The sequence below is a fragment of the Taeniopygia guttata genome, chromosome 7, assembly GCF_048771995.1.
Source record: "Taeniopygia guttata chromosome 7, bTaeGut7.mat, whole genome shotgun sequence".
Lineage (NCBI taxonomy): Eukaryota > Metazoa > Chordata > Aves > Passeriformes > Estrildidae > Taeniopygia > Taeniopygia guttata.
In genome coordinates this window covers 3,029,538-3,051,593 of record NC_133032.1, presented here as the reverse complement: position 1 = coordinate 3,051,593, position 22,056 = coordinate 3,029,538, and the positions used below count along the sequence as shown (strand labels likewise).

General features: G+C 52.9%; 1 protein-coding gene and 5 non-coding genes across 6 annotated transcripts; 1 reads left to right on the top strand and 5 right to left on the bottom strand.

Moving 5' to 3' along the window:
* Window positions 1-78: 78 nt before the first annotated feature.
* On the bottom strand, window positions 79-150 carry TRNAA-CGC (transfer RNA alanine (anticodon CGC)). The gene has a single exon. It is a non-coding gene; the product is annotated as a tRNA-Ala (tRNA).
* Window positions 151-5,048: 4,898 nt separating this feature from the next.
* On the bottom strand, window positions 5,049-5,772 carry LOC100230707 (feather beta keratin-like). Its single transcript, XM_002190947.5, has one exon. The coding sequence runs from the start codon at window positions 5,753-5,755 to the stop codon at window positions 5,468-5,470; it is 288 nt and encodes a 95-aa protein (XP_002190983.3). The 5' UTR covers window positions 5,756-5,772; the 3' UTR covers window positions 5,049-5,467.
* Window positions 5,773-10,340: 4,568 nt separating this feature from the next.
* On the bottom strand, window positions 10,341-10,422 carry TRNAS-GCU (transfer RNA serine (anticodon GCU)). Its single transcript has one exon. It is a non-coding gene; the product is annotated as a tRNA-Ser (tRNA).
* A 9,202-nt stretch (window positions 10,423-19,624) lies between these two features.
* On the bottom strand, window positions 19,625-19,696 carry TRNAA-UGC (transfer RNA alanine (anticodon UGC)). The gene has a single exon. It is a non-coding gene; the product is annotated as a tRNA-Ala (tRNA).
* A 326-nt stretch (window positions 19,697-20,022) lies between these two features.
* On the bottom strand, window positions 20,023-20,094 carry TRNAP-AGG (transfer RNA proline (anticodon AGG)). The gene has a single exon. It is a non-coding gene; the product is annotated as a tRNA-Pro (tRNA).
* A 1,136-nt stretch (window positions 20,095-21,230) lies between these two features.
* TRNAA-UGC (transfer RNA alanine (anticodon UGC)) lies at window positions 21,231-21,302 on the top strand. Its single transcript has one exon. It is a non-coding gene; the product is annotated as a tRNA-Ala (tRNA).
* Window positions 21,303-22,056: the final 754 nt, after the last annotated feature.

The window sequence follows — 22,056 nt, the reverse complement described above, 5'->3', positions numbered from 1 at the left end:
GATGTAAAAGGAGCTTATCATCGCCGCCGCGTGGTGGAAGTGGAGGGGAAAAAAAAATAATAAAAACCACAAAACAAATGGAGATGCTGGGGATTGAACCCAGGGCCTCTTACATGCGAAGCAAGCGCTCTCCCACTGAGCTACATCCCCTACTGTCCTACCAAAGGGGTGTCTCCAAAGCCCAGGCTTTATCCAAAGGAGGGGTTTCCCCCAAAAAGGAGGGATGTCCTAGGGTAATGTTATGATGTGTATCCCCAGTCGTGTGTTCTGTTTATGCTGGCTATTATATTTTGTGCCTTCAAGACGGGCTCAGAGAGTGAAGGCAGGGAGAAGAAGAAGCACAGAGTTTGTTATCAGGGACTGCACTCACTCCTCCTCATTCTGCTGGAACACAGAACTCCACTGTGCTCTCTGGACACGGATGGGGCAGAACAGGGCCCTCCTTTGCGTTTTAGTTTAGCTACCTGAGGCAGTCCAAGTTTTCCCCAGACTGATTTTCTTTCCCTTTTCTTGGGTCCATTCAAACCTGCTCCAGACAGGGACCTGGGGAAACACCAAGAGCTCACACTTTGTGGCCTACCAGGGCCTGCTCAGGGCAGCAGCCTTTCCCAGTGCTGGAGGGAGTGATAACAGAGTCACCATCTGCTGGAGAGATTTTCTGAGTCTGCAGTCTCTTCAGAGCAGCAAATGGGTTTTGTCATCTGGTATTGTTCACTTTTTGTGCTGGGGAGTGCTTTGCCTGCTAAATAAACAGGGTTTTTCCACTTCTCTCCCAGGAAATTCTTCCCAAACTAATTGGTGGAGGGGCCATGTGGGTTTGCTTTCTGGAGGGGGCCTTTTTGGAGGTTTTCTCCCAAATTTGCCCTAAACCAGGACAAGGGGTTGTATACAAAGGAAGGTTTTCCAGGAGTTGAACTCAGGATCTCTTGCATATGTGCAAGACATCCCTACACCAACAATCTGGAGTGCTGCACCCCTTTTGCCTCCCCGGCCCTACAGTTTGGATTTCGGGGTACGGCTGAGGCTGTGCTTTTGCCCAGCTAACCCACAGCCTTGAGGAGGAATTTTCAGGCCAATCCCAGGGCCTTGTGAGGGGACTCTGGCAGCCCTGCATCCAGCAGGGAGGAGTCCAGGGAGGCAAAAGGATGTGGAGATGCTGGGGGTTGATCCCAGGGCTTCTTGCATGCAACACTCTTCTGCTGAGTGACATCTCCTGCTCCAGTAGCCCTTTGCTGCCAACCCTTGAAGCTCCATACTGCCTGCAGGAATTTGCCAAGACAGGATGTGGGACCAGTCCTATTCCAATCCTTGTCACAGCCCCACAGATCCCAGTGTGGCTTTGGTGTGGCTCCTGATGGACAAGAGCTGTGAGTGCTGGGTAACTGTCTGCTCTTTTTTACCAGCTCCCATGGGGGTCAGCAGGGCACTGGTGTTCCTATGGGGTGCCACAGGGACACAGTTCCAGGGCAGGACATGGGGAATTTTCCAGAACATAGTTCCTGAGGGTTCGACTGCCTGTAGCTGTGCTGGGTGGGAAGATGAGCTGCTGCAGGAGCCCCAGCTGCCGGGGATCCCCCTTCACACAGGAAGAACAGTGCAAAGAGATGATTTGCAGACAGCAGCAAGCCTCCAATGCCAATTGTAACACATGGCTGTGCCAGTGCAATCTCCCTGAGCCGACTGAGGGGAACTGGGAGGCTGATTCAGCCACAGCCTTTCATATCACAGAGGGGTGTAGGGGAGCAGGAAAGGAAAACACTGCACCCCATGATTTCCAGGTCTTGCAACCTCCCACAGACACCCAGTTCCTTCAGCCCCACATAGCCAGCGCTGACAGGAGCTACCCCACACAGCAATAACCACATCACACTTCTCCTCTTTGGGAGGTACGCATACACCTCTCAGCAAACGTGAATTAACAGCTCTGGAATGTTTAATCAAGCAATTCTTGAGTTTAAAACTTAGATTTCATCCCAGAACCCTGAAAACCATTGGGATCTGGGCTCGACTTTCATTGTGCTCATTCCAGTCTCTCCCTGAGGGCTGCCCTCCACAGCAAAAACTCAGAGCAGAGGAGGGTGTAGGACAGCCAGGAGCGATGTCTGCTGGTGATGTGGGCTCAGGGTGACACAGTGCTGGTGGAGCCAACAGGGCTGCAGGATGCAAGTCTTGTGAGCCCCATTCCCACAGGGAGCACCAGGAGGGCCAGACCAGCATGCCTGTGCCTTTTAATTTGCCTGCTTCTTCCCCCCTTGACTCACACATGTGGGCAGGCTGGTATTTTCCTGTTTTATTGGACCTCCAGCCCTGGGGAAGAACCAGAGCCCTTGGCAGAGCCAGTGTCTGTCTGGCTCCCCAGGTGTGGCAGGCAGGGCACCCTGAGTCCCTGCCCTGTGCTTGATCCATGGGTGTGTGGGGTGAGGTATCCTCAGTGGTGCCCTCTCCTCCCTCTTATCCTGGCCATCCAGCCACTTTCTCTCCCCTTCCTCAATCTGGAAGGTTGCTCCAAGATCCATCCAGCCTAGCCTTGGATACATCCAGGGACTGGCCACACAAGTCCCATCTCTCTGCTTGCCATGCCTGCAGGGTCCCAGCTCCAGGGGCCCTGTCTCTCTCACCTGGCTGGCTCCAGGCATGTCCCCAAGTGCTCTGGCCAGAAGTCCTTGCCCCAGTGAGGAGGATGAGGGATGCTGTCTGTTGATGCAACTCACCCTCCCAGCACTGCCCTCAGCCCAGTGCCCCAGTGCCAGTCTGGAATACACCTTTGGCAACCCAGAAAGGGCACAGGTGGTGGATCTGTCTTTTCATCCTCTCCCACTGCTTGTGATACACCACAATTTTTGTCTTCTCACCTGGATGTACAGAGAAGCTGTAGACTGATGTGCTGTGTTGACCCAGGAATCATCCAGCCACCACCAGTCCCAGCCCTGCTACCAGCACCATGCTGCCTGGGGCTTCCATAGTATCATAGAATAACCTGAATTGGAAGGGACCCATAAGGATCATCAAAGTCCAACCCCTGGCTCTGCACAGACACCCAGCCATCCCACCCTCTGTCTGAAAGGGTTGTCCAAATGCTCCCAGAGCTCTGGCAGCCTTGGGGCTGTGCCCATTCCCTGGGGAGCCTGTTCAGTGCCCCACCACCCTCTGGGAAAATAATCCTTTCCTATATCCCCAACCCTCCACAGGCAAAGTCTCCATTATGAATGCTCCCACTAACTTGCAATCTCAGCCATCTCCCCTTTTCCACAACAGGTCTCTGTGCTTGCTCCTCCTCAAACCACAACTTCCCCTCTCCTTCCCACCTCATCCACCCCCAGGGTGGGAAGGTACCCGTCCTTCAGGTGCCTGAGGATACTGAATGACCACAGGGAGCAGGTTTCCTCCAAGATCATGAAGCAGCTGAAAGAAGATGAGCAGTGGGGAGGAGACATAAACCTCGACAGGCATGGCCAGTGGGTAGCATCTGGGCCATAATCCAAAGCTCTTCTAAAAAAACGCTTCTGCTGCTTTTGAATGCTATAGGTAGGCAATGCTGGGATGAAAACCCAGGACCCAGCTATTTCCCTCCATGTGCTCCCTCTCTTCCACCTGCTGAGCAATATTTTTCATCCCTGTCTTGTTATGTAGCTCTGTGTTTCTCACTGTAGCCTTTGTCTGCACTGCCTCTACAGAAACCTGTATTTAGGGCCGGATCAGCAGGTCTGGGGGGTTCTGCCTGGGGCAAGGGCTGGCTTGGGGGGAAATATGGTGAATTCAGGACTGCTCTTGAGCTGGGAGCCAAGGAGGCAACAGCTCTCAGCTGGAGTCATGGCTACCATGGGAGACAGAGTCCCCCAACCCTCAGGATAAGCAGTGCTGAAAGGCACCGAGGTCCTCATTTCCCCAACTGTCTGCAGTAAGACACCACAGTTTTCAAGGAGCTGTGTAGATTTTTGTAGATATTGGGTTTTTCAGGAAAAAAAAAAAATTAAAATCTATATAATCCCACCAGTGGAATAATTCAGTGCAAAACTACATAAAAATGTCATTGTTCTGTCCACCAGCTCCCTCCTGGACTGTTCAGTGCAGCAGGCTTGAGGAAGGCAGCTGCACAAGGCCCAGAGACCTACAGCTTCCCAACAAAACTTCTGCTGGAATTTCAAAGCTTTTTGTGATTTTTTTTTTTTTATTCAAAATTTTGCATCCTATCTCTGCAGACAATTGCCAGGGCTGGGATAAAAATATTTGAGCAGTCTTTGGAAGCAAGATACCTTCCATCTCCCGGTGCACTGACTTCTGAGCAATTGCCATGTAAATTTTCTCCAAATTAGCACCTCAGCAAAGGTCTTCTGGGCAATAAAACCAGTTGAGCTTGGTTAAAGGCTTTTAATGACCATTAGGCTTTCAAGCTCAGCATAATCCCTCATTATAAACACTCACAAACTTTATGCAAATATTCCTATTTCTCCTTTCATCAGCTGAAAAGGTTCTGCCTGATGACCAATTGCATCTTAAAAAGAGGCATTGCTCAGTTCATTACATCTTCCAGAGACATTAGTGTCCCCTATCCATAAAGTAATTATTGTTTCTTCTTTTTCACTCTTTGCTGCCACCCATTAAACACTGTGTAAGCTTGGCATAGGAGGCCCATCCAAAGAAACCCATCTCCCAAAAATCTCACTTCTACCTTTTTTCCCTGACTCCATGCCCACCTCCTTAGCTCAGGCCCCCAAAATATCACTGCAAAATGCAGAGTAAATGCTGTTTTGAAATGTCAAACCTTCACATTCCCAGGTCCTTGAGGTAACAGGTAATGAAGTGTGCTCCTGCAGGAATTCCTCCCTGAGCAGGTGCTTGCCGTGGGGCAGGAGGAGAGATTTCCAGAATAAGAAAATTGCCTTGGGACTGGTCCCGGCAAACCACACACGTCTGTCAGCACAGGGAAGAGCTGGGCAGCAGAAACCCCCATTTAATGTAAAAACTAAACTTCCCTAGCAGCAACAAGCTGCCTCCAGAGGAGGACACCCCTCCAGGCTCCTGAACAAGGAACAACAGAACACTCAGGCTATGATGTAGCAAGTCTTTAATGAGAAAGAGAGTGAACCAGTTCAGAGTACAAGTGTGTTTCCAGTGCTCAATAAAGAAATATCCCCACTTTGGGGCAAGCTGATCCTACAAGGTGTCCCCTCGCCCCACAACCCCATGATTATCATCTGCCATCTACAGCCTGCTAGAAGCATTTATTGCCCAGCCAGCAGCAAATGCCATGTAGAACATGGAAATATAAAGACTGAAGCGAGATAAAGGTGTACAGAGGCATGGTCTGGAGTGACGAGCTCACATGGTTACTGTCCTCCTGGGGCAGCTGCTGGGAAACCCAGGGGCATCTCCTTAGTCCTCTCCCCCAATCTTGGTGGCGTACCTTCCTTGCCTTTCCTGAGCACGCTGCTGGCATGGGCAGGAGGAGGAGCGTGCTGGGGACACCCTACAGCCCGGTGCCCAGGCACAGCAGTGCTGCCTTGGCCAGCCCCCGGGAGCCCACAGGGATGCCGCAGCAGCGCAGGTAGCTCCCCACCGCTGCCGACGCCGTGGAGCCCACCGTGGTGTTCTGCGGGAAGGAGCTGAGGATGGGCCCGGGCAGCGTCACCACGACTGTGGGTGGCTGGATGAAGGCAGTGGAGTCCTCACAGCGGCGGAAGCAGGGCTGGTTGCAGCTGGTGGCCAGGGGCCGGGGACCACAGGAGGAGGGCAGGCACAGGTCGTAGCAGGACATGGTTCGGCAAGGATGTGCACCTGAAAGCCAGAGCTGGGATGTAAAAGCAATGCAGAGGCCGGTCTGTCCCTGTCGAGCCCTCACGCAATACCTCCCATACTAAGAGGCATGGGAGAGCAAGCTATAGAGTGAATTTGAATGGTTTAGAACCATCAAAGAAATCTTCCCCCCACCTTGCCCCATAAACCACTCGGGAGAATGAGGGGAGTTTTGTCTGAGCTGCAGGTTGGTCTGGGAAAGCTGGAGGCACCAGTGACAGGACCAGAAAGCAGACCCACTCCTACTCTGAGCTGACGAGGAGCCTTTGACAAGCAAGGTGGTCACAAGATGCATGTGGCTGAAGCAAAACCCACTTAAATCAACACAACATGAATTGAGACATCCCATCGCAAAACATATGGGACATTTGATGCCCATCCATAAACCGGGACACATTGATCTCTGCAACCCAGGCATGTCCTGTTCTAATTTTTCTGCTTCAGCAAGGAAAGTCATGCAGGATGCAACTGATTATGTAGTTGCAACCCTGTAAGCCCAGCATCCTGCAGAGTGCAACCCCTTGCACTCTTCATTTTAGGGCAGAAATACACCCTTCCCTGATGTCTTGTGCAGCTGGAAGGGAAGAGGGAGGGGTGGGGAAGCAGATGGAGCCTGTCTTGACTTACCCAGACGGAGGTGGCAGTGGCAGCAGCTGGAGCAGGGTGGTGGGGCCAAGCACTGTCTGCACAGTTTTATAGGGAGGCCCAGGCCCCCAGGGAAGTGGGTGTGTGCCTTCATCTTTAAACTCCCCAACAACCGTCAGTTTTCTCCTGGAAAGCTCCCCCAACTGATTAAGCAGTTCCCTCTTTCATCTCTCATGTTTTGCTTCCATGTAATATTGAGTAAGATTGAAATTATTTGGGCTACAGGCATTCATTACCTCCCTTCCTAAGGCCAAGGGACATTTTAGGTCTTTATGCCACCAGGCAGTATAGTGTTTCAGTAGAATTTAGAGCAGACATATCCCCACCTTCCTCTCAGCACAACCAATTCAGCTCCCTGATGCACCTGAGGTGAGACCAGCGATGTAAACTGAATGTAAGGAACATCCATTTGTATTGAAATCCTATGCTAGGAGTCTCATGGATGGCAGGAAAGCTGAGGGGCTGCAGGAGTGAGGATATGAGCGATGTGGACACAAGCCCAGCATGAGCAATTTGTTATGGGTTTGGATGCGCTTAGAGGATTTCCTGCTTGGAAGGCACATCAGATTTTAAAAGCAAAGTGATCATGGGCTCTGAAGTCCAGCCCCACAGATGACACACACCTAAACTAGCTGATTTTGTGCAGGGAGCTGACTTTCTAGAGGCCCCCATCCCACTCTTTGGATAGGGTGGTAGTAGTGAGCCAGAAAGTCACAGGTGCCCTTCCTTGTGATGGAGTGACATAGTCAAGACAGGGTTAATTCCAGTAATTAAAGGCTCTGGTGTGACACTGGGGATCAAGGATTGCTCTGCTGGAAGCCTGTTAGCTACTAAACATCCCAGACATCTCAACCTGCACTTAAACGTGAATCACCCTCACAGTGGGGAGAGGGAGTTGCTGATGTGGTCCCAGGCAGGACCGTGATGAGCCATCATGAGCTCTAGAGGCAAGGAAAGTTTGAAACAGGCTTTTCATTTCACACCAGCAGAACCAAACTGACAGTGCAAACATCTCCTGCCCTGGAATAAACCCTGACAGTACTGGGACACATGTACTATGTGTGTGGGGCGCCCAAAAATGTGCCTTGTGGGGTTTGGGGAGTCATTTGAGTTCTTGAGGTCACTTGGCCACAATGGATCGCACTGAATGGTCCCTAGTGACTCCTCTCCTCCTGCCTGTCAGGGCAACAAAGCCTTTCCAAGGTTCTGAGATTGAACTCAGATATTTTTTAACATCATTCTGGAAGGGGGAAAAATCAGGTTTTCTGAGGTTCAGCAGAGGACATGGGCTTCAGGGAGAAGCAACCTGGCAGCTCCTGGAGTAAGGCAGGACGCTGTGGGTTCATCATTCATGATCTCCTAAATGGTGACTTGGCAAGCAGGAAAATATGAGGTTTTAGTTTAAGCTTTACTGTGCTGCTTTTTGCACCACTCTTGAATAATAAGTTGGTGTCACAGGTACACCTTGGACTCACAGCCTGAGAGCAAAACCCTTCTACAAATCTGGTTTGTTTGGATTTTTTGTTCTGTGTCTCTGTGCACTCCCATTTTCTCAGGAAAACAACCCTTCCTGGGTGACTCCCTTGCAGGCTTCCAGGCATAGGGTGGGATATTCGGAACTGCAGCTTCACTGTGTGTTTCAGTTTTGAAATCCAGTTTAAGGACTTGAAGTTCTGCTCACTGGCCATCATGTCCTAGAATAATATCCATAGATGCAGTGATGCTTGGGATAAACGCCGCAATGGGGCACTCAGAGGGGAAATGTTGTCGAATGTGAGCAGATCTGTGGACTGAAACAAGCTTTTTTTCCAGCAGGGGACTGCAGAAAATACAGCAGGGGAAACAAAAGGCACATGTTAGGAAGTTAAAATAATCAGATCTGTGTAGTGATTGAATTTTTTAAAAGGAAAACAGTAGGGGAAAGGGCAGATATTTGGGAGATAAACAAAGACTGAATTTTCCAATCCATATTCGTTTCAGGGAATGAGCACTTTCTGCTTGAGATGTGACTTTCTCTGGATGAACCTCAAACCTGAAAAAATTTCACCAAATGAAACATGTCAGATCCATTTTCTTAACTTCTGCATGGATCCAGGATATGTGGCCACCTCAGCCCTGCCGCTTCCTGCAGGTAAGGACAAAAAAAAACATGGCCCAGGATCAATAATCCATGTGTTTCCCTTCCTATCACCAGTCCCAGTAGCACTTTGCATTTTGATTTCCAACAACCCAAGGGTCAGATGTATCTGGGACTGACTGGAGGGTGGGAGATTGCCCCTGTCCAAAAATTTCCCCTGAAAGCCAAAGGCATTGGCATATCTTGGAGCAGCAACAGGCTTACAACATCCCATCTCCAAGGAATGTCTGCATCCAGGGCGCTCACTCAGGGCTTGCCTCCTGGCAGCAGGACAGTCAGAGACCACTCCCAGCTGGCTGATGGATGAGTGGGACACCCCAGTGCCAGAAGGCAGAGTCTTGATGCAGCCAGACCCAGGCACAGATCATCCTGGCTGCCTGTGTCCTTGCCAAAGCAGACTCGCTGTGCTCTAGGGCCACTCTGTGCAGCCCAGGGAGCCCAAGGGATGCCACTGGGAAGAGAGCCAGGCTCCAGCTGCCAGGCACTGTCCCGGGGCTGCAGATGATCCAGTTCCATGCTGTTAAAGGATCCCTGTAATTGCCAGGTCCCTTGGGTGGGCTGATGCCCCACAGCACCCTCCCTTCAGGAGGACTCGTCACCGCTCACCACGACAGGGACATGTGTGTGCCAGGGCAGGATTGAAGGGTGTCCAAGGGAATCAGTGGGGATCCTCTCCTGGCTGCCTGTGCCTTTCAAGTCCCAGGTCCCATCCTGTGACAGCAATCCCCCTGCCATACCTCTGCACCCACAGCCACAGTCCATTTCATCATCTCCAGCCGCAAGTTGGTTTCTGTGCAGGGTTGGGCCAAACTAATGCATTTTTTCCAGGAAATCTCACACAGATCCCTTGCAGGGCACCTGGCTGTCCAGGCAGGGACATCCCCCTTTCCTGGGGCTGCAGACCTGGCCAAGACCACAGGATCTCATGATAGTGGAATGGGATGGGGCCAGTTTCCCAGAAGCCTGGTCATGGTTTTTGGCTCAGGAGATGCTGGTGAAAGGAAGCAGCTTCTCACTGGTACCTAGGGACTTTTTCCCAAGGCATGGGAAGGAAATGTAACCACAGTGAAGGTCAAAAAGGTGTGGGCAGCTAAGCCTGAGCATCCTCACCTTGCTCTGAAGCCATGGCATTGCTTGGCCACATCCTCATCAGTGGAGAGGAGTAGAGGGGAAAATGGGAAGGCACTGGCAAGACTGGCACAATACCTTTCCCCAGGTGCCTCAAAGCACAGACTGCCAAATGCAGGGATTTCCTCTCTGCAAGACCACTGAGATTCCAGAAGTAGTTTTACCTCTTTCCTCTTCATCTTAGCATCAGTTATGCTCTCCTGTCTCCAGAATATCCACTGTGAGTGCTGCTCCAGGCACAGAAGGGAGGTGCCAGTGCACAGTAGCTCTGCCATCCCAAGAACAAGCACTTCTGAGACACACCAGAGACATCCAGGGTGGCATCCCTGAGGATGCATGCCCAGGGATGCCCAGTCCTGACCTTCCCTGCCTACAGTTCAATGCTCCTGGAGAAGAGGCAATGGGGTGGCAGGGGAGAGGCTGGCAGGTGGGCTCAGGCACCCTGCTTCCGTGGGGTATTGCACAGAAGGGCCACACCAGTCCCTGAGCTACCATGAGCAGGTTCAGCCCGTGGGAGCAGCAGTCCGGGAGCAAGTGTAATGTGCATTTAACACAAGAGAGCAAAAGGGGGAGAGCAGGAGGATATGGGGCAAGCTGCACCAAAAGACACACCTCAAGTGAAGGCTCACAGGGGACCCGACGAGGGTGGGATTCGAACCCACGCGTGCAGAGCACAATGGATTAGCAGTCCATCGCCTTAACCACTCGGCCACCTCGTCCTCTTTGCTGCCATTTTTTTTATTTGTTTGTTTGTGGAGTTGTGTTTTTTATGTTCTATTACATTTGTATTATGTATAGGTTTGTTCCATGTACCCCCGGTTCTGTAACGGTTCTCCCCAGGTTTTCCTATCTCTCCCTGCGTGTCCGTTGTCCCCAAAAATGCCGAGTCACCCCCCCTGTTTACCCCAGATGCCTGTCTGTCACTCGGTGTCCCTTCCCCTCCACCTGGAATCTTCCACCCGGGATGCCGGGTGATAGGTAGAGGACCCGGGACCCTTCCCCTGTCCGTCCTTCATTGGATGTACCCCCGTACCCCACTACCCTCAAACCCCCCGTGGCTTTACCCCATTGGCTGCCCGGGTTTTCCCCGGATCCGTATTTAGTTTGTTCGCGCGGCGCGCTCCGTGCTTTCTCTGGCTGGCTCCAGCGCGCTCTGCCCTGCCCGCGCCGCTCCGGCAAATGCAGGCGCCTGGTTCCCTTCAAATTATTGTATTCCCCTTTGGATTACAATAAATGGAATTCACCCCCAGAGAGGGACTCTCTTCATAATTCGCCGTGGGGTCGCTGACTGCTCTCCGAACTCTGATAGCGCATCCTAAAGCCCTGTGAGGTCCAGCAGGAAGCACTAGAAACCTGCCCGCCCTTCTCCCCAGAGCTAGCCGGGGAAGGGGAAAGGTATCGGGGAGAAGAGCGCATCGGCAGTTGTGGCGCCCAGCCGTGAGGCTTGAGAGCATCAGACACCACGGACAGAGGACCACCGAGCCCTGAAAGACCGGTGGATTTAACCTCGTGGACGTCACAATACCCTCTGCAAGACAGGCTTCGTTTTAGTGAGCCGTGCCTTCGGAGAGGACAGGACCGGCAGCTTCGGTTCGCACCGCCAAAGTTCGGTCCTCTCACGGTAAACACTTCGCAACTGGATTTTTCGTTTCCCCTTCGGACTTTGCTGAACCCTCTGTAAGTTACGGGGGCCCCTGGGGCTGGGCACACCTTGTCTTTTTTGGGGTGGGTTTCTCTTTCTCCCGCGGGGAAGAAAGATCCCACATTTTGCGGTTTTTCTCCCTTTGGGTGGGAGCTTGTAAGGACAGGTCTGCTTAGCGTCCGAGAGGGGTCTTTTCATTTCCATTGCTATTTTTCCAGTTGTGAGGCTTGGCGGCATGCTTAAGATGGACAGTATGGGTGCTAAACTGTCAGTGCCGCAGAAGAGAATATATGTCCAAGTTGTGGGAATCCTGGTTGGGGGAGAAAAAAAGTTTAAAAAGTCCGATGTTAAGCATTTTGCCTGGTGGCTTCTGCAGTCCTTCCAGGATCTCTTGACGGCAAATTTATACCAAGTTCCATTTTGGGACCAAGTAGGGAAAGAGATCCTCTGACAAGGGGACCCTTCTCTCTCGATTTTCACTTATCTGGCACTCCAAATTAGAAATATTATCAAAAATAACAGTGAAGACATGCCACTGCCACTCGAAGGCAAACCCAGCCCCAGTTTAAAAACCCCTAGCCCTCTTTCCTCTCCCTCTCTCCCTAGCCCGGGGATTCTCAGACGGGCATCCCGGCAACAGCCGCAGGCAGACTCTGGCCCCTCTGTAAATTCTCGGGTTCCCTCGCAGGGCAGTGCTGTCATGGCTCTGCACTCTCCCCATACCCCAATTTCCTCTCTTTTTACAGCCCTGCCCCGTAGTGGACAATCTGTAAGTTTTAAGACCCCTGATCCCTGTCCACAGCCTTCCCCGGACCTTTCCCAAAATAGCTCCCTTTCCCGCCTCAGGGCACAAGATGGAGGGGACCGCATGCCTCTCCCCACCACTCGTGCTTCTTCTCCCCACAATCCCTTTCTCCCAACAGCCAACCCCTTCCACCCCAGAGACTTCTCCACCCACTCCTCCTCTCCACCCCCTTCACGCACCTCCCCTAATGAATCATTCAACAGTCCTTCCTTCAACCCCACCCCTAGGGGTGATGTAACACCTGCCACACCCCCTGGCCCTGGTTCTGCCTCCTCCCTCAGTTCCCACAACCTGCCTTCTGGTTCCCACGCTTTGGTTTCCGGGGGGGGGCGAACTGCGACCTGCCCCAATCTCTGCCGGCCTTTTCTGCTGCGCCGGTCACCTATACACCGCGGCAGAGGGGCAGACCCCTCACACAGTGGACTCCCATCCCTCAGTCGGTAATCAAGGGTCTCTGCAAAGCCCAAAAGGAGTTTGGCCGGGAGAGTGAGTACTTTAGGGGGCTATTAAGAGCCACGCTCTCCTCAAACAAATATGTCCCTGCTGACATGCACACTCTCTTTTCGTGTTTGATTACTCAAGCTGAGTTTTTGGTGTGGGAGTCTGCATGGACGCGGGAAGCACGGGATTTATTACCCAGCCTCTGGGCTAATGCAGAGACCTCCACAGATACCGATGAGGGCGTGTTATCAATTGATCATCTGTGTGGGGTGGGGGATTGGGACACGGCAACAAAGCAGGCCAAAAAGATCCCAAGGGAGGCACTGTCAGCGAGTGCGAAGGCGGCGGAGAAAGCCTTCTTTAGGTTAAGACCCAGTGGTCCTGTTGTTAACTGTTTCTCTCTTAAGCAGGAGCCACAGGAATCTTTCGTTAGTTTCGTGGATAGGTTGTGTAGGGCAGCAGAAGCACAGGTTCCAGAAGAGGGGTTGAGACAAGGCATGGTGAAGCAAATAGCACTCCAGAACGCCAACGAAGCCTGCCAGCAGGCAATCCTGAGCCTTCCCCTCGACCCAGAGCCGACACTCCAAGACATGCTGGACGTGTGTGCTCGGAAGGTCACCTTACCATCGAAGGACCCCCAGGGGACTCCCCGTATGCCATCAAGGAGGGTCTCCTTCGCCAAAGCCCTCACACCATCCACGACTCCAGCTCCTGCTCGCCGCTTCTCAGGGCCACCCCCCAAAGGTTACCACCCAGAAAAACCCTGTAATCTCTGCAATCAGAGAGGACACTGGGCATCCCATTGCCCCCTGAAAGAAGACTTTTTACGTTTTAAAAACCAAAACCAACAGCAGGGGCGAGGTGCCCCCAACCCAGGGGAACAATCAAAAAACTAGTTTCTCAGCTCAGTCCCTCCCTGCGTGAGGACACAAATTTGGTGGGAAACATAACATCAGAGGAGAGGAGGGACAACGCATCAGCACACCCACCTGAGGACAAGAACTCTATTACCAGACATGACATTACCGGATTGGACACTAGGGGAACTAGGGCTGGCGAACCAGCCCATGTGGGGGGAGTTGGAAATTTCATTTCACATGCATGGCTTAGTCGGGACCCCGACCATCCCAGGCCAATCCTTAACACCCAATCCAACTTCTTTCCATACAGGTTGGCCCTGACCGAACCTCTGCTACTCAAGGATAGCAATTGGCATTTTATCACGGTTGACACACAGGACCCAGGGACCTGGAGGAGACTCCACAGTAAGTACATCGTCCTTGGGGACACAAAATACACACCACTCGAGATTACTATTGCACCCAACTTAACATCTGCAAACCCCAAACACCTGGAGCTGTGGCTGCACTGTGCTCACCCGCCAGTCTTCCTTCCCAAAGGGCAAATCATCGCCCAAGCCATACCTGTATCTGGGCCCCCCGTCTACCCAGAAGATCTATGGATGAAGACCGCTGAGAAAATCTACGAAGTGTGTCAGGCCAAGGTACTTGGGAAGGAAAGACCCAAAATCCCATGGTACATGTGGAAAGGCGGTGAGCACAAGTGGCTTAACGGCCTCTTAGACACCGGGGCGGACGTCACGGTCATTCCCTCACGGGATTGGCCATCGCGTTGGGAGTTGCAAGATGTGGCTGGACAAATTCAAGGTGTAGGAGGGGCACAATTGGCAAAGCAATCAAAAAACATCATAAAATTTGAGGGGCCAAATGGACAATCAGCTTACCTACATCCGTTTGTTTTAGATTACACGGAGCCCCTGTGGGGAAGGGACCTGATGACCCAGTGGGGGGTCACATTGGACATTCCGACCCCTCAGGTTTTTTGGGCAGCGGTCCCTGAGGGGCATCCTACCCAAAAGTTGAATTGGCTTTCTGATGTTCCAATTTGGGTAGAGCAGTGGCCGCTCAACAAACAAAAATTAAAAGCGCTCCAGAAGCTCGTGGCAGAGCAACTTGCCAAGGGGCATATCCAAGAAACAACATCTCCTTGGAATTCCCCCGTCTTTGTCTTGAAAAAACCTGGCAAGGACGAATGGCGGCTCCTTCACGACCTCCGTGCTATCAACAGTGTCATTGAAAATACGGGTCCCCTCCAACCAGGGATGCCGTCCCCCACGATGTTGCCAAAAGATTGGGAATTGGCTGTCATTGACATAAAAAATTGCTTCTTCCATATTCCCCTACACCCTGAAGACGCGCCACGTTTTTCCTTCTCGGTTCCCTCCACCAACCGAGAAGCCCCAATGGAGCGGTACCATTGGCGGGTGTTGCCTCAGGGCCTCAAATGCTCGCCCACCATCTGCCAGCGGTACGTAGCTTCATTGCTGACTCCTGTCTGTGCAGCCACCGAGGGCGTGATCATCCAGCATTATATGGATGATATCTTGATTTGTGCTCCCAATGACGATCTCCTTACACACGCGCTTAACCTGACAACCGATGCGTTGGTTGCTGCAGGGTTTGAGCTGCGAAAAGACAAAATTCAAAGGATGCCACCCTGGAAGTACCTGGGTTTGGAAATTACCAAGCGGACCATTGTTCCACAGAAATTGGCCATCAAAAATAAAATTCGGACCCTAGCTGACATCCAGCTGTGTGGTTCTTTGAACTGGGTGAGGCCATGGTTAGGTATTACAAACAAAGACCTAGCCCCTCTTTTCGATTTATTGAAAGGGGGGGAGGAGCCGAGTTCTCCCAGGGAACTCACCCCAGAGGCCCAGGCTGCTTTGAATAAGGTCCAGGAGACAATGTCTGCCAGGCAGGCCCACCGGTATGATCTGGACCTGCCCTTTAAATTCATCATATTGGGCAGACTGCCACACCTCCATGGTGTTATATTTCAATGGACGGACACCCTAGGGAAGGGCAAGGGCCAGGACCGAAGGGACCCACTCTCCATCATAGAATGGGTCTTCCTAAGTCACCATGGGTCCAAGAGAATGACAAGGCCACAAGAGTTAGTAGCAGAACTGATCTGCAAAGCAAGAGCGCAGATCCGGGAGTTGGCTGGATGTGACTTTGAATGCATTCACATTCCAATCAAATTGGAATCGGGCCAATTCACCAAGGCCATGCTGGAACACCTTTTACAGGAAAATGAATCTCTTCAGTTCTCTCTAGACAGCTACACAGGCAAAATTTCAGTTTTGAGACCGGCCCACAAAATTTTCGAATCAGAAATTCAATTTGCATTATCCATCAAACGAATTCAGAGCAAAAAGCCACTCAAGGCTTTAACAGTTTTTACAGACGCGTCTGGAGAGTCCCACAAGTCGGTAGTAACTTGGAAAGATCCTCAGACTCAGCAGTGGGAGACAGATATTGTTGAGGTGGAAGGCTCCCCTCAAATAGCTGAGTTGGCCGCTGTCATTAGAGCTTTTGAGCCGTTCTCTGAACCTTTCAATTTGATAACCAATTCGGCGTACGTAGCTGGTGTAGTGTCCAGAGCGCAGGATGCTGTCCTGCAGGGTGTGTCCAACGAGGCCCTGCACAAGTTGCTCTCAAAACTGATTAAGTTAGTCTCCCACCAAGAGCAACCCTTTTATGTGATGCATATCAGGTCACATACCAACCTGCCAGGGTTCTTGGCCGAGGGCAATCGGCGTGCCGATTCTCTCGCTGCCGCCCCGGCACAGATAGCGCCGCTCCCAGATAAGTTCCAGCAGGCTAAGATCAGCCACCAATTCTACCACCAAAATGCACCCGGTCTGGTCCGGCAATTCCACCTCACCCGTGACCAGGCCAGAGCCATTGTGGCCACCTGCCCGTCCTGTAAATCGCTCCCCCTACCATCAGTGAGCGCAGGGGCAAACCCTAGGGGTCTAAAGTCCTGCGAGGTGTGGCAGATGGACGTTACTCACATCCATTCCTTTGGGAGGATAAAGTACGTCCATGTCTCCGTATACACTTTCTCTGGGGCAGTCTTTGCTTCTGCCCACACAGGGGACAAAGCCAAAGACATCGAAAAACATTTAATACAGGTTTTCTCTATGCTGGGCGTCCCAAAATTAATAAAAACGGACAATGCCCCTGGGTACACGTCCAAGGAGTTCGCCAGCTTCTTGCAGCAATGGGGAATAGAGCATAAAACCGGCATCCCGTATTCCCCAACAGGCCAAGCCACGGTGGAGCGGACTCACCAGAGTCTTAAGCGTATGCTAAAACAACAAACACTAACTATGAAGGTTGAGTCCCCCCAAGTGCGACTCGCGCGGGCCCTCTTCACATTAAATTTCTTAAACTGTTCTTTTGAAATCCTCAACCCACCAATCGCTAGACACTTTGGCAACTACGAGCAGAGCAAGGTCAGGGAGAAACCGCCAGTGCTCATTAAAGATCCTGAGACCTGGCGGCTGGAGGGACCCTATGATTTAGTCACCTGGGGACGGGGATACACTTGCGTGTCCACGCCCTCAGGCCTGAGATGGGTCCCATCCAAATTTGTCTGGCCATATGTCCCTAAACACCAGACCAACAAGAAAGAAGGTCCTCAGGTGAGGCATGCAGCCCTCCGCAGATGGAGAAAGTCTCCCCCTTTCCTTTCCAGTTCAGTGCTTTCCCTCTCACAGCCTTCCCTTTCCCCATCCAATTCCCTAGACTCGCTCTTCCCTTTTGATTTAGATCTCCCCTCTGTTGAGTGCTAATTAATGTTTCAGTTGTTTTTCAGACATTCACCTTGCCCAAGACACAACCCACAATGTCAGCGTCAATAAACTTCATCCCTCTCGCAAGTGACTGGCTGAGGTCGCTTTTGAAGGATGGGGACTCACGGGTTGGATCCAATCCATTTTGGAAACTGGACTTGTGTTGCTGTTAGCACTCATTGTTTTTATTATTGGTTTTAGTGTTGCTAAAAATTTAATCTAAAGGCCATCAACTCCACCATTCATATCAACCACGCCGTCCTCGCCTCCCCATCAGAGCTGACACTGCTCAACGCCGAACATCCAGAAAAAGACCAAGAAGAACACCCAGAGGACATCTGGTTTGACGATGGGGAGCAGGACTGTGAATCCCCCATTTAAGTTATTTTCCGTTCTTTTCTCTTTAAACAAAAAAGAGGGAGATGTGGAGTTGTGTTTTTTATGTTTTATTACATTTGTATTATGTTTAGGTTTGTTCCATGTACCCCCGGTTCTGTAACAGTTCTCCCCGGGTTTTCCCGTCTCTCCCCGCGTGTCCGTTGTCCCCAAAAATGCCGAGTCACCCCCCCTGTTTACCCCAGATGCCTGTCTGTCACTCGCTGTCCCTTCCCCTCCACCTGGAATCTTCCACCCGGGACACCGGGTGATAGGTAGAGGACCCAGGACCCTTCCCCTGTCCGTCCTTCATTGGATGTACCCCCGTATCCCACCACCCTCGAACCCCCCGTGGCTTTACCCCATTGGCTGCCCGGTTTTTCCCCGGATCCGTATTTAGTTCGCTCGCGCGGCGCGCTCCGTGCTTTCTCTGGCTGGCTCCAGCGCGCTCTGCCCTGCTCGCGCCGCTCCGGCAAACGCAGGCGCGGCGCGCCTGGTTCCCTTTGAATTATTGTATTCCCCGTTGGATTACAATAAACGGAATTCGCCCCCAGAGAGGGACTCTCTTCATAATTCACCGTGGGGTCGCTGAATGTTCTCCGAACTCTGCTAGCGCGTCCTAAAGCCCTGCGAGGTCCAGCGGGAAGCGCTAGAAATCTGCCTGCCCTTCTCCCCAAGGAGAAGGGGAAAGGTATCGGGGAGAAGAGCGCATCAGCAGTTGTTTTTTTGGTGTTTTGGTTTGGTTGTTTGTTTTTTTTAAGCAAAATTTGTTTTAACAGATTTTTTTTTTTTTTGGTCCTTTCTTGCCCACAACAATACTGGAGCTGGTTCTTCAGGGTGTCCTTTGGTGAGCAAGTCTGGGCAGGCAGAGCCCTGGCAGCCCCTGTCACAGCAGGACAGGGAGACAAGCAAGCATTTGTGATTCATTTGCCCCTCTCCCTGTTCCCTTCTGTGTCCATGGGGTGGCAAAGGGTAATGTGGTATTTATGGTTGCCACAAAAACGCGTGCACCAGGCATCTCCATTATGCACCCACACCCAACCTGTGTCTAGTGGGTTTTCCTACATGATTCCACACCAGTTGTGCAAAGTAATAGGGAAGATGGGAAGGGTCCAGACATCATCTATTGTATCTCTTATTTCCCAAATTTCCGGGTTTCTGGAAATAGTTTAGGACAACTCTCCAATGTGAAGGGAGGGGAAGCAGAAGGAAACATTTCATCCCCAGAGTAGAGTCACGGGGGACAGAGAACTGGGGACTGACGGTTCCTCAGAGCAGGACAAGGATGCCCAGCAGTGCCCCCAGTTTGGGACAGGGAGGAAAATACTCCACCAGGTTGAGGCACCCCTGGGAGTTGGACCCAGGATCTCCTGTTTACTAGACAGGGACTTTGACCAGCTGAGCCATAGCACACACTGGTCCTGCTGACACTGGGTGCTCCTTAAAACACCTGACCTTCTGCCCACCTCTCTGCCCACTTGTTTGGGGCTCCCCAGATGCAAACACCATCTGGTTTTGCTGCTGGGAACACTCCCGGTGCTAACCCAAGGCCCTGGCACAAGGAGCCAAACACATCTTGTAAGCACCACCAACTGGTTTGGCGGTCCCCAGATCCTACAGGGACAAGCTGCCCCCTCCCCTTGCCCTGGCAGAGCTGTTCCAGCTGCCACCCTACACTGCCCTGAGGTGACAACTTTAGTCTCATCTCCATCTCTGGCTGCTCCCTCCTATCACCAATCATCAAACAAAGACAATAGTCACCCCAAGAAACACCGTGAGTGCCGTGGGGAAGGGACTCTGGGTGTCTCAATACTCTATAGCATCAGGGTAAGGAGGGAGATCTTGGCAGGCATTTGCTTGCTGCCTGCCTTGGGGTGCCAAGGGGCAATCCCAGGTCAGACGTGCCCACAGGCAGCCCCAGGGATTTCTTGTGGGGCATCTGGGGAGTCTCTGGGAACCCTGTATGTGGAGGGGTCTTGGAGAGGCAAAAGGACATGGAGATGCTGGGAGTTGATCCCAGGGCCTCTTGCATGCAAAGCAAGCGCTCTCCCGCTGAGCTACATCCCCTGGCACAAGGTGTGCCCTGGTGTTCTTCTCCGTCTGAGAAAATGCCGCGTCTGCTGCCTTCCCCTGCTGCCCAAGGTGGGAAAAGGGGGCTCAGGGCTTTGCAGGCACTGCGGGTCCCTTGGGTGTCATTGGGGCGGTGAGGAGGTTGGAGCACGGGGCAGAAGTGTGGGGCAGAGCAGGGAGGTGATGCTGCAGGCCCGAGGCCATGTAAGGAGCAGAGTGCAGGTGGCAGGACTGCGTGTTCCGGCTGGAGGTGGGCAGTGGGAGTGGGAATGTGAGGGCACGTTTGCAGCGTGTAGAGTTGTGGGCATAGTGTGGAAAAAGAAGGGCTCGTCCGGGATTTGAACCCGGGACCTCTCGCACCCTAAGCGAGAATCATACCCCTAGACCAACGAGCCGGGGTGCGGGGGTTGTCCCGCGTCCCGCCCTCCCCCGGCCTTGCCCGGCTGCTCCGCGGGTGCCGCTGCCCGGAGGCCCCGGGCCGGGGCCGCTCCCTGCGCACCGCCCGCGCCCGAGCCCCGCCGGGACACTGCGGCATCAGCGCCGCGACATCGCACCCCAGACATCCCGGACACCCGCACCTCCGGGCGCTGCCCCCACCACAGGTACCGCTCTTCCCCGCCTGGGGCACGGCCGCGGGGTGAAGGCGTTGGAGTCGAAATCCAATAGGGCAGTTTGTTTGCAGTGTGTTTCCACCTTAAGGTAGGATGAGACATGGGTCTCACTCCCAGAGGAATTGTTGCTTTGGTCAGAGCCTGTCCCGTTTTTCTCTGGAGGTACAGATCCCTCTGGGGTCTTCCCATTGTTCCCCTCCAGTGACTGCAGCTTGGGGCTGGGCAGGAGGAGTGGGGCAGCTCGAGGGCATGGGGTGTGGCACACTTTGTGCACCACAGCTGTCCCCCACTCCTGGGCCTGCCATGCCCTCAGGCAGTACCAGTGGTTTTTGGGGGGGTCTTTGGGGGGCTCTGCCAGCACCACAAACAACAGGGAGAGGCAAAATAACATGGAGATGCTGGGGGTTGATCCCAAGGCCTCTTGCATGCAAAGCAAGCACTCTCCCGCTGAGGTACATGCCCCTGTGCAAGGGCAGGGTGGTGCCCAAGAGTCCCCGCTGTCTTCATGGTCCACCTGCCCCTGTGGCCACTGGATCCAGGGAAGTTATGCACCATGGACACCTCCAAATGCCAGTCCCACCTCCTGGGCACCATAAGATGATTTCATTGTTGCAGGCTGTGCCAAGGGACAAAAGGCAACATCAGCCACCCTCCTCAACTCCCAGAATTGGGGGGCACAGATCTGGGGCATGATTCTCACTTAAGGTGTGAGAGGTTCTGGATTCAGTTCCTCAATGAGCCCACCCTTTGGGCACCTAACTTCTTTGGCTGGCACATGGGACTGCAGCATAACCAGGGCTCTGGCACAGAGGGCTGGGTGCCCCTTCCTGGCTGGGTGGGCAAGACAGACCCCCCAAAGCTGGCAGTGTGTGCCCCAGGGATGAGGGGACTCAGGCAGGCCATCTCCCCACCTTGCACAGGGGGATGTAGCTCAGCGGGAGAGCGCTTGCTTTGCATGCAAGAGGCCCTGGGATCAACCCCCAGCATCTCCATGTTATTTTCCCCTAGGAGAGCTGCTATATCCCTGGGCATCCTTGGAGGATGCTTTCCTGTGCTGCCTGTCTCATGGCCAAAGCACCTGAATTTTTTCCAGCCATCAGTGAATATTCCTGTATGTTCCCTTTTCCCAACCCTCCAGGTTTGGGTACTGGGGCTGAGCGGACCCCCACACCAGGCTGGGGGATGGCATTACCTGAGGCAAAGTGGGGTGTGCCCATTTGTCACCACCTGAATGACAGGCAGTGATGGCTCAGGGGTGAAGGTGTTGGACTTGAAATCCAGTAGAGATTCCCTATGCAGGTTCAAATCCTGCTCAGAGTGACAGGTTTTACCCGTGGCTAGATGGGGTGCGGTGCCAGGGTGCCTGACCCCCTCCCTCAGGATTTTTCTCCCTGGAGAGCAGTGGACCGGGAAGGGGCAGTGCTCTTGCATTGGGTGGGCGTGTGGACTCTAGGCTCAGCTCCTGCATGACCCCTCCTTTTGTGTACCCATGGCCAGGCATGGCCTCTACGGTGTCAGGGCAAGGGTGGGGAGACACTGCCCAGCACACAGGGCACAGGCAGCCTCCCTAGCTGGGTGGCCCCTGGGATGGGATGGCCCCAGCACTTCCAGGAGCACATTGCTGCCCAATGCCCATGGGCACAAGCACAGCTCAGCCACAGCCAGGTCTGGTTCCCTCCTGGGTTGGGAAATAGCTGTCAGAGCAGTGGAGGCCTTGCTGCCACTGCAGCTTCAGGGGGAAGCTCT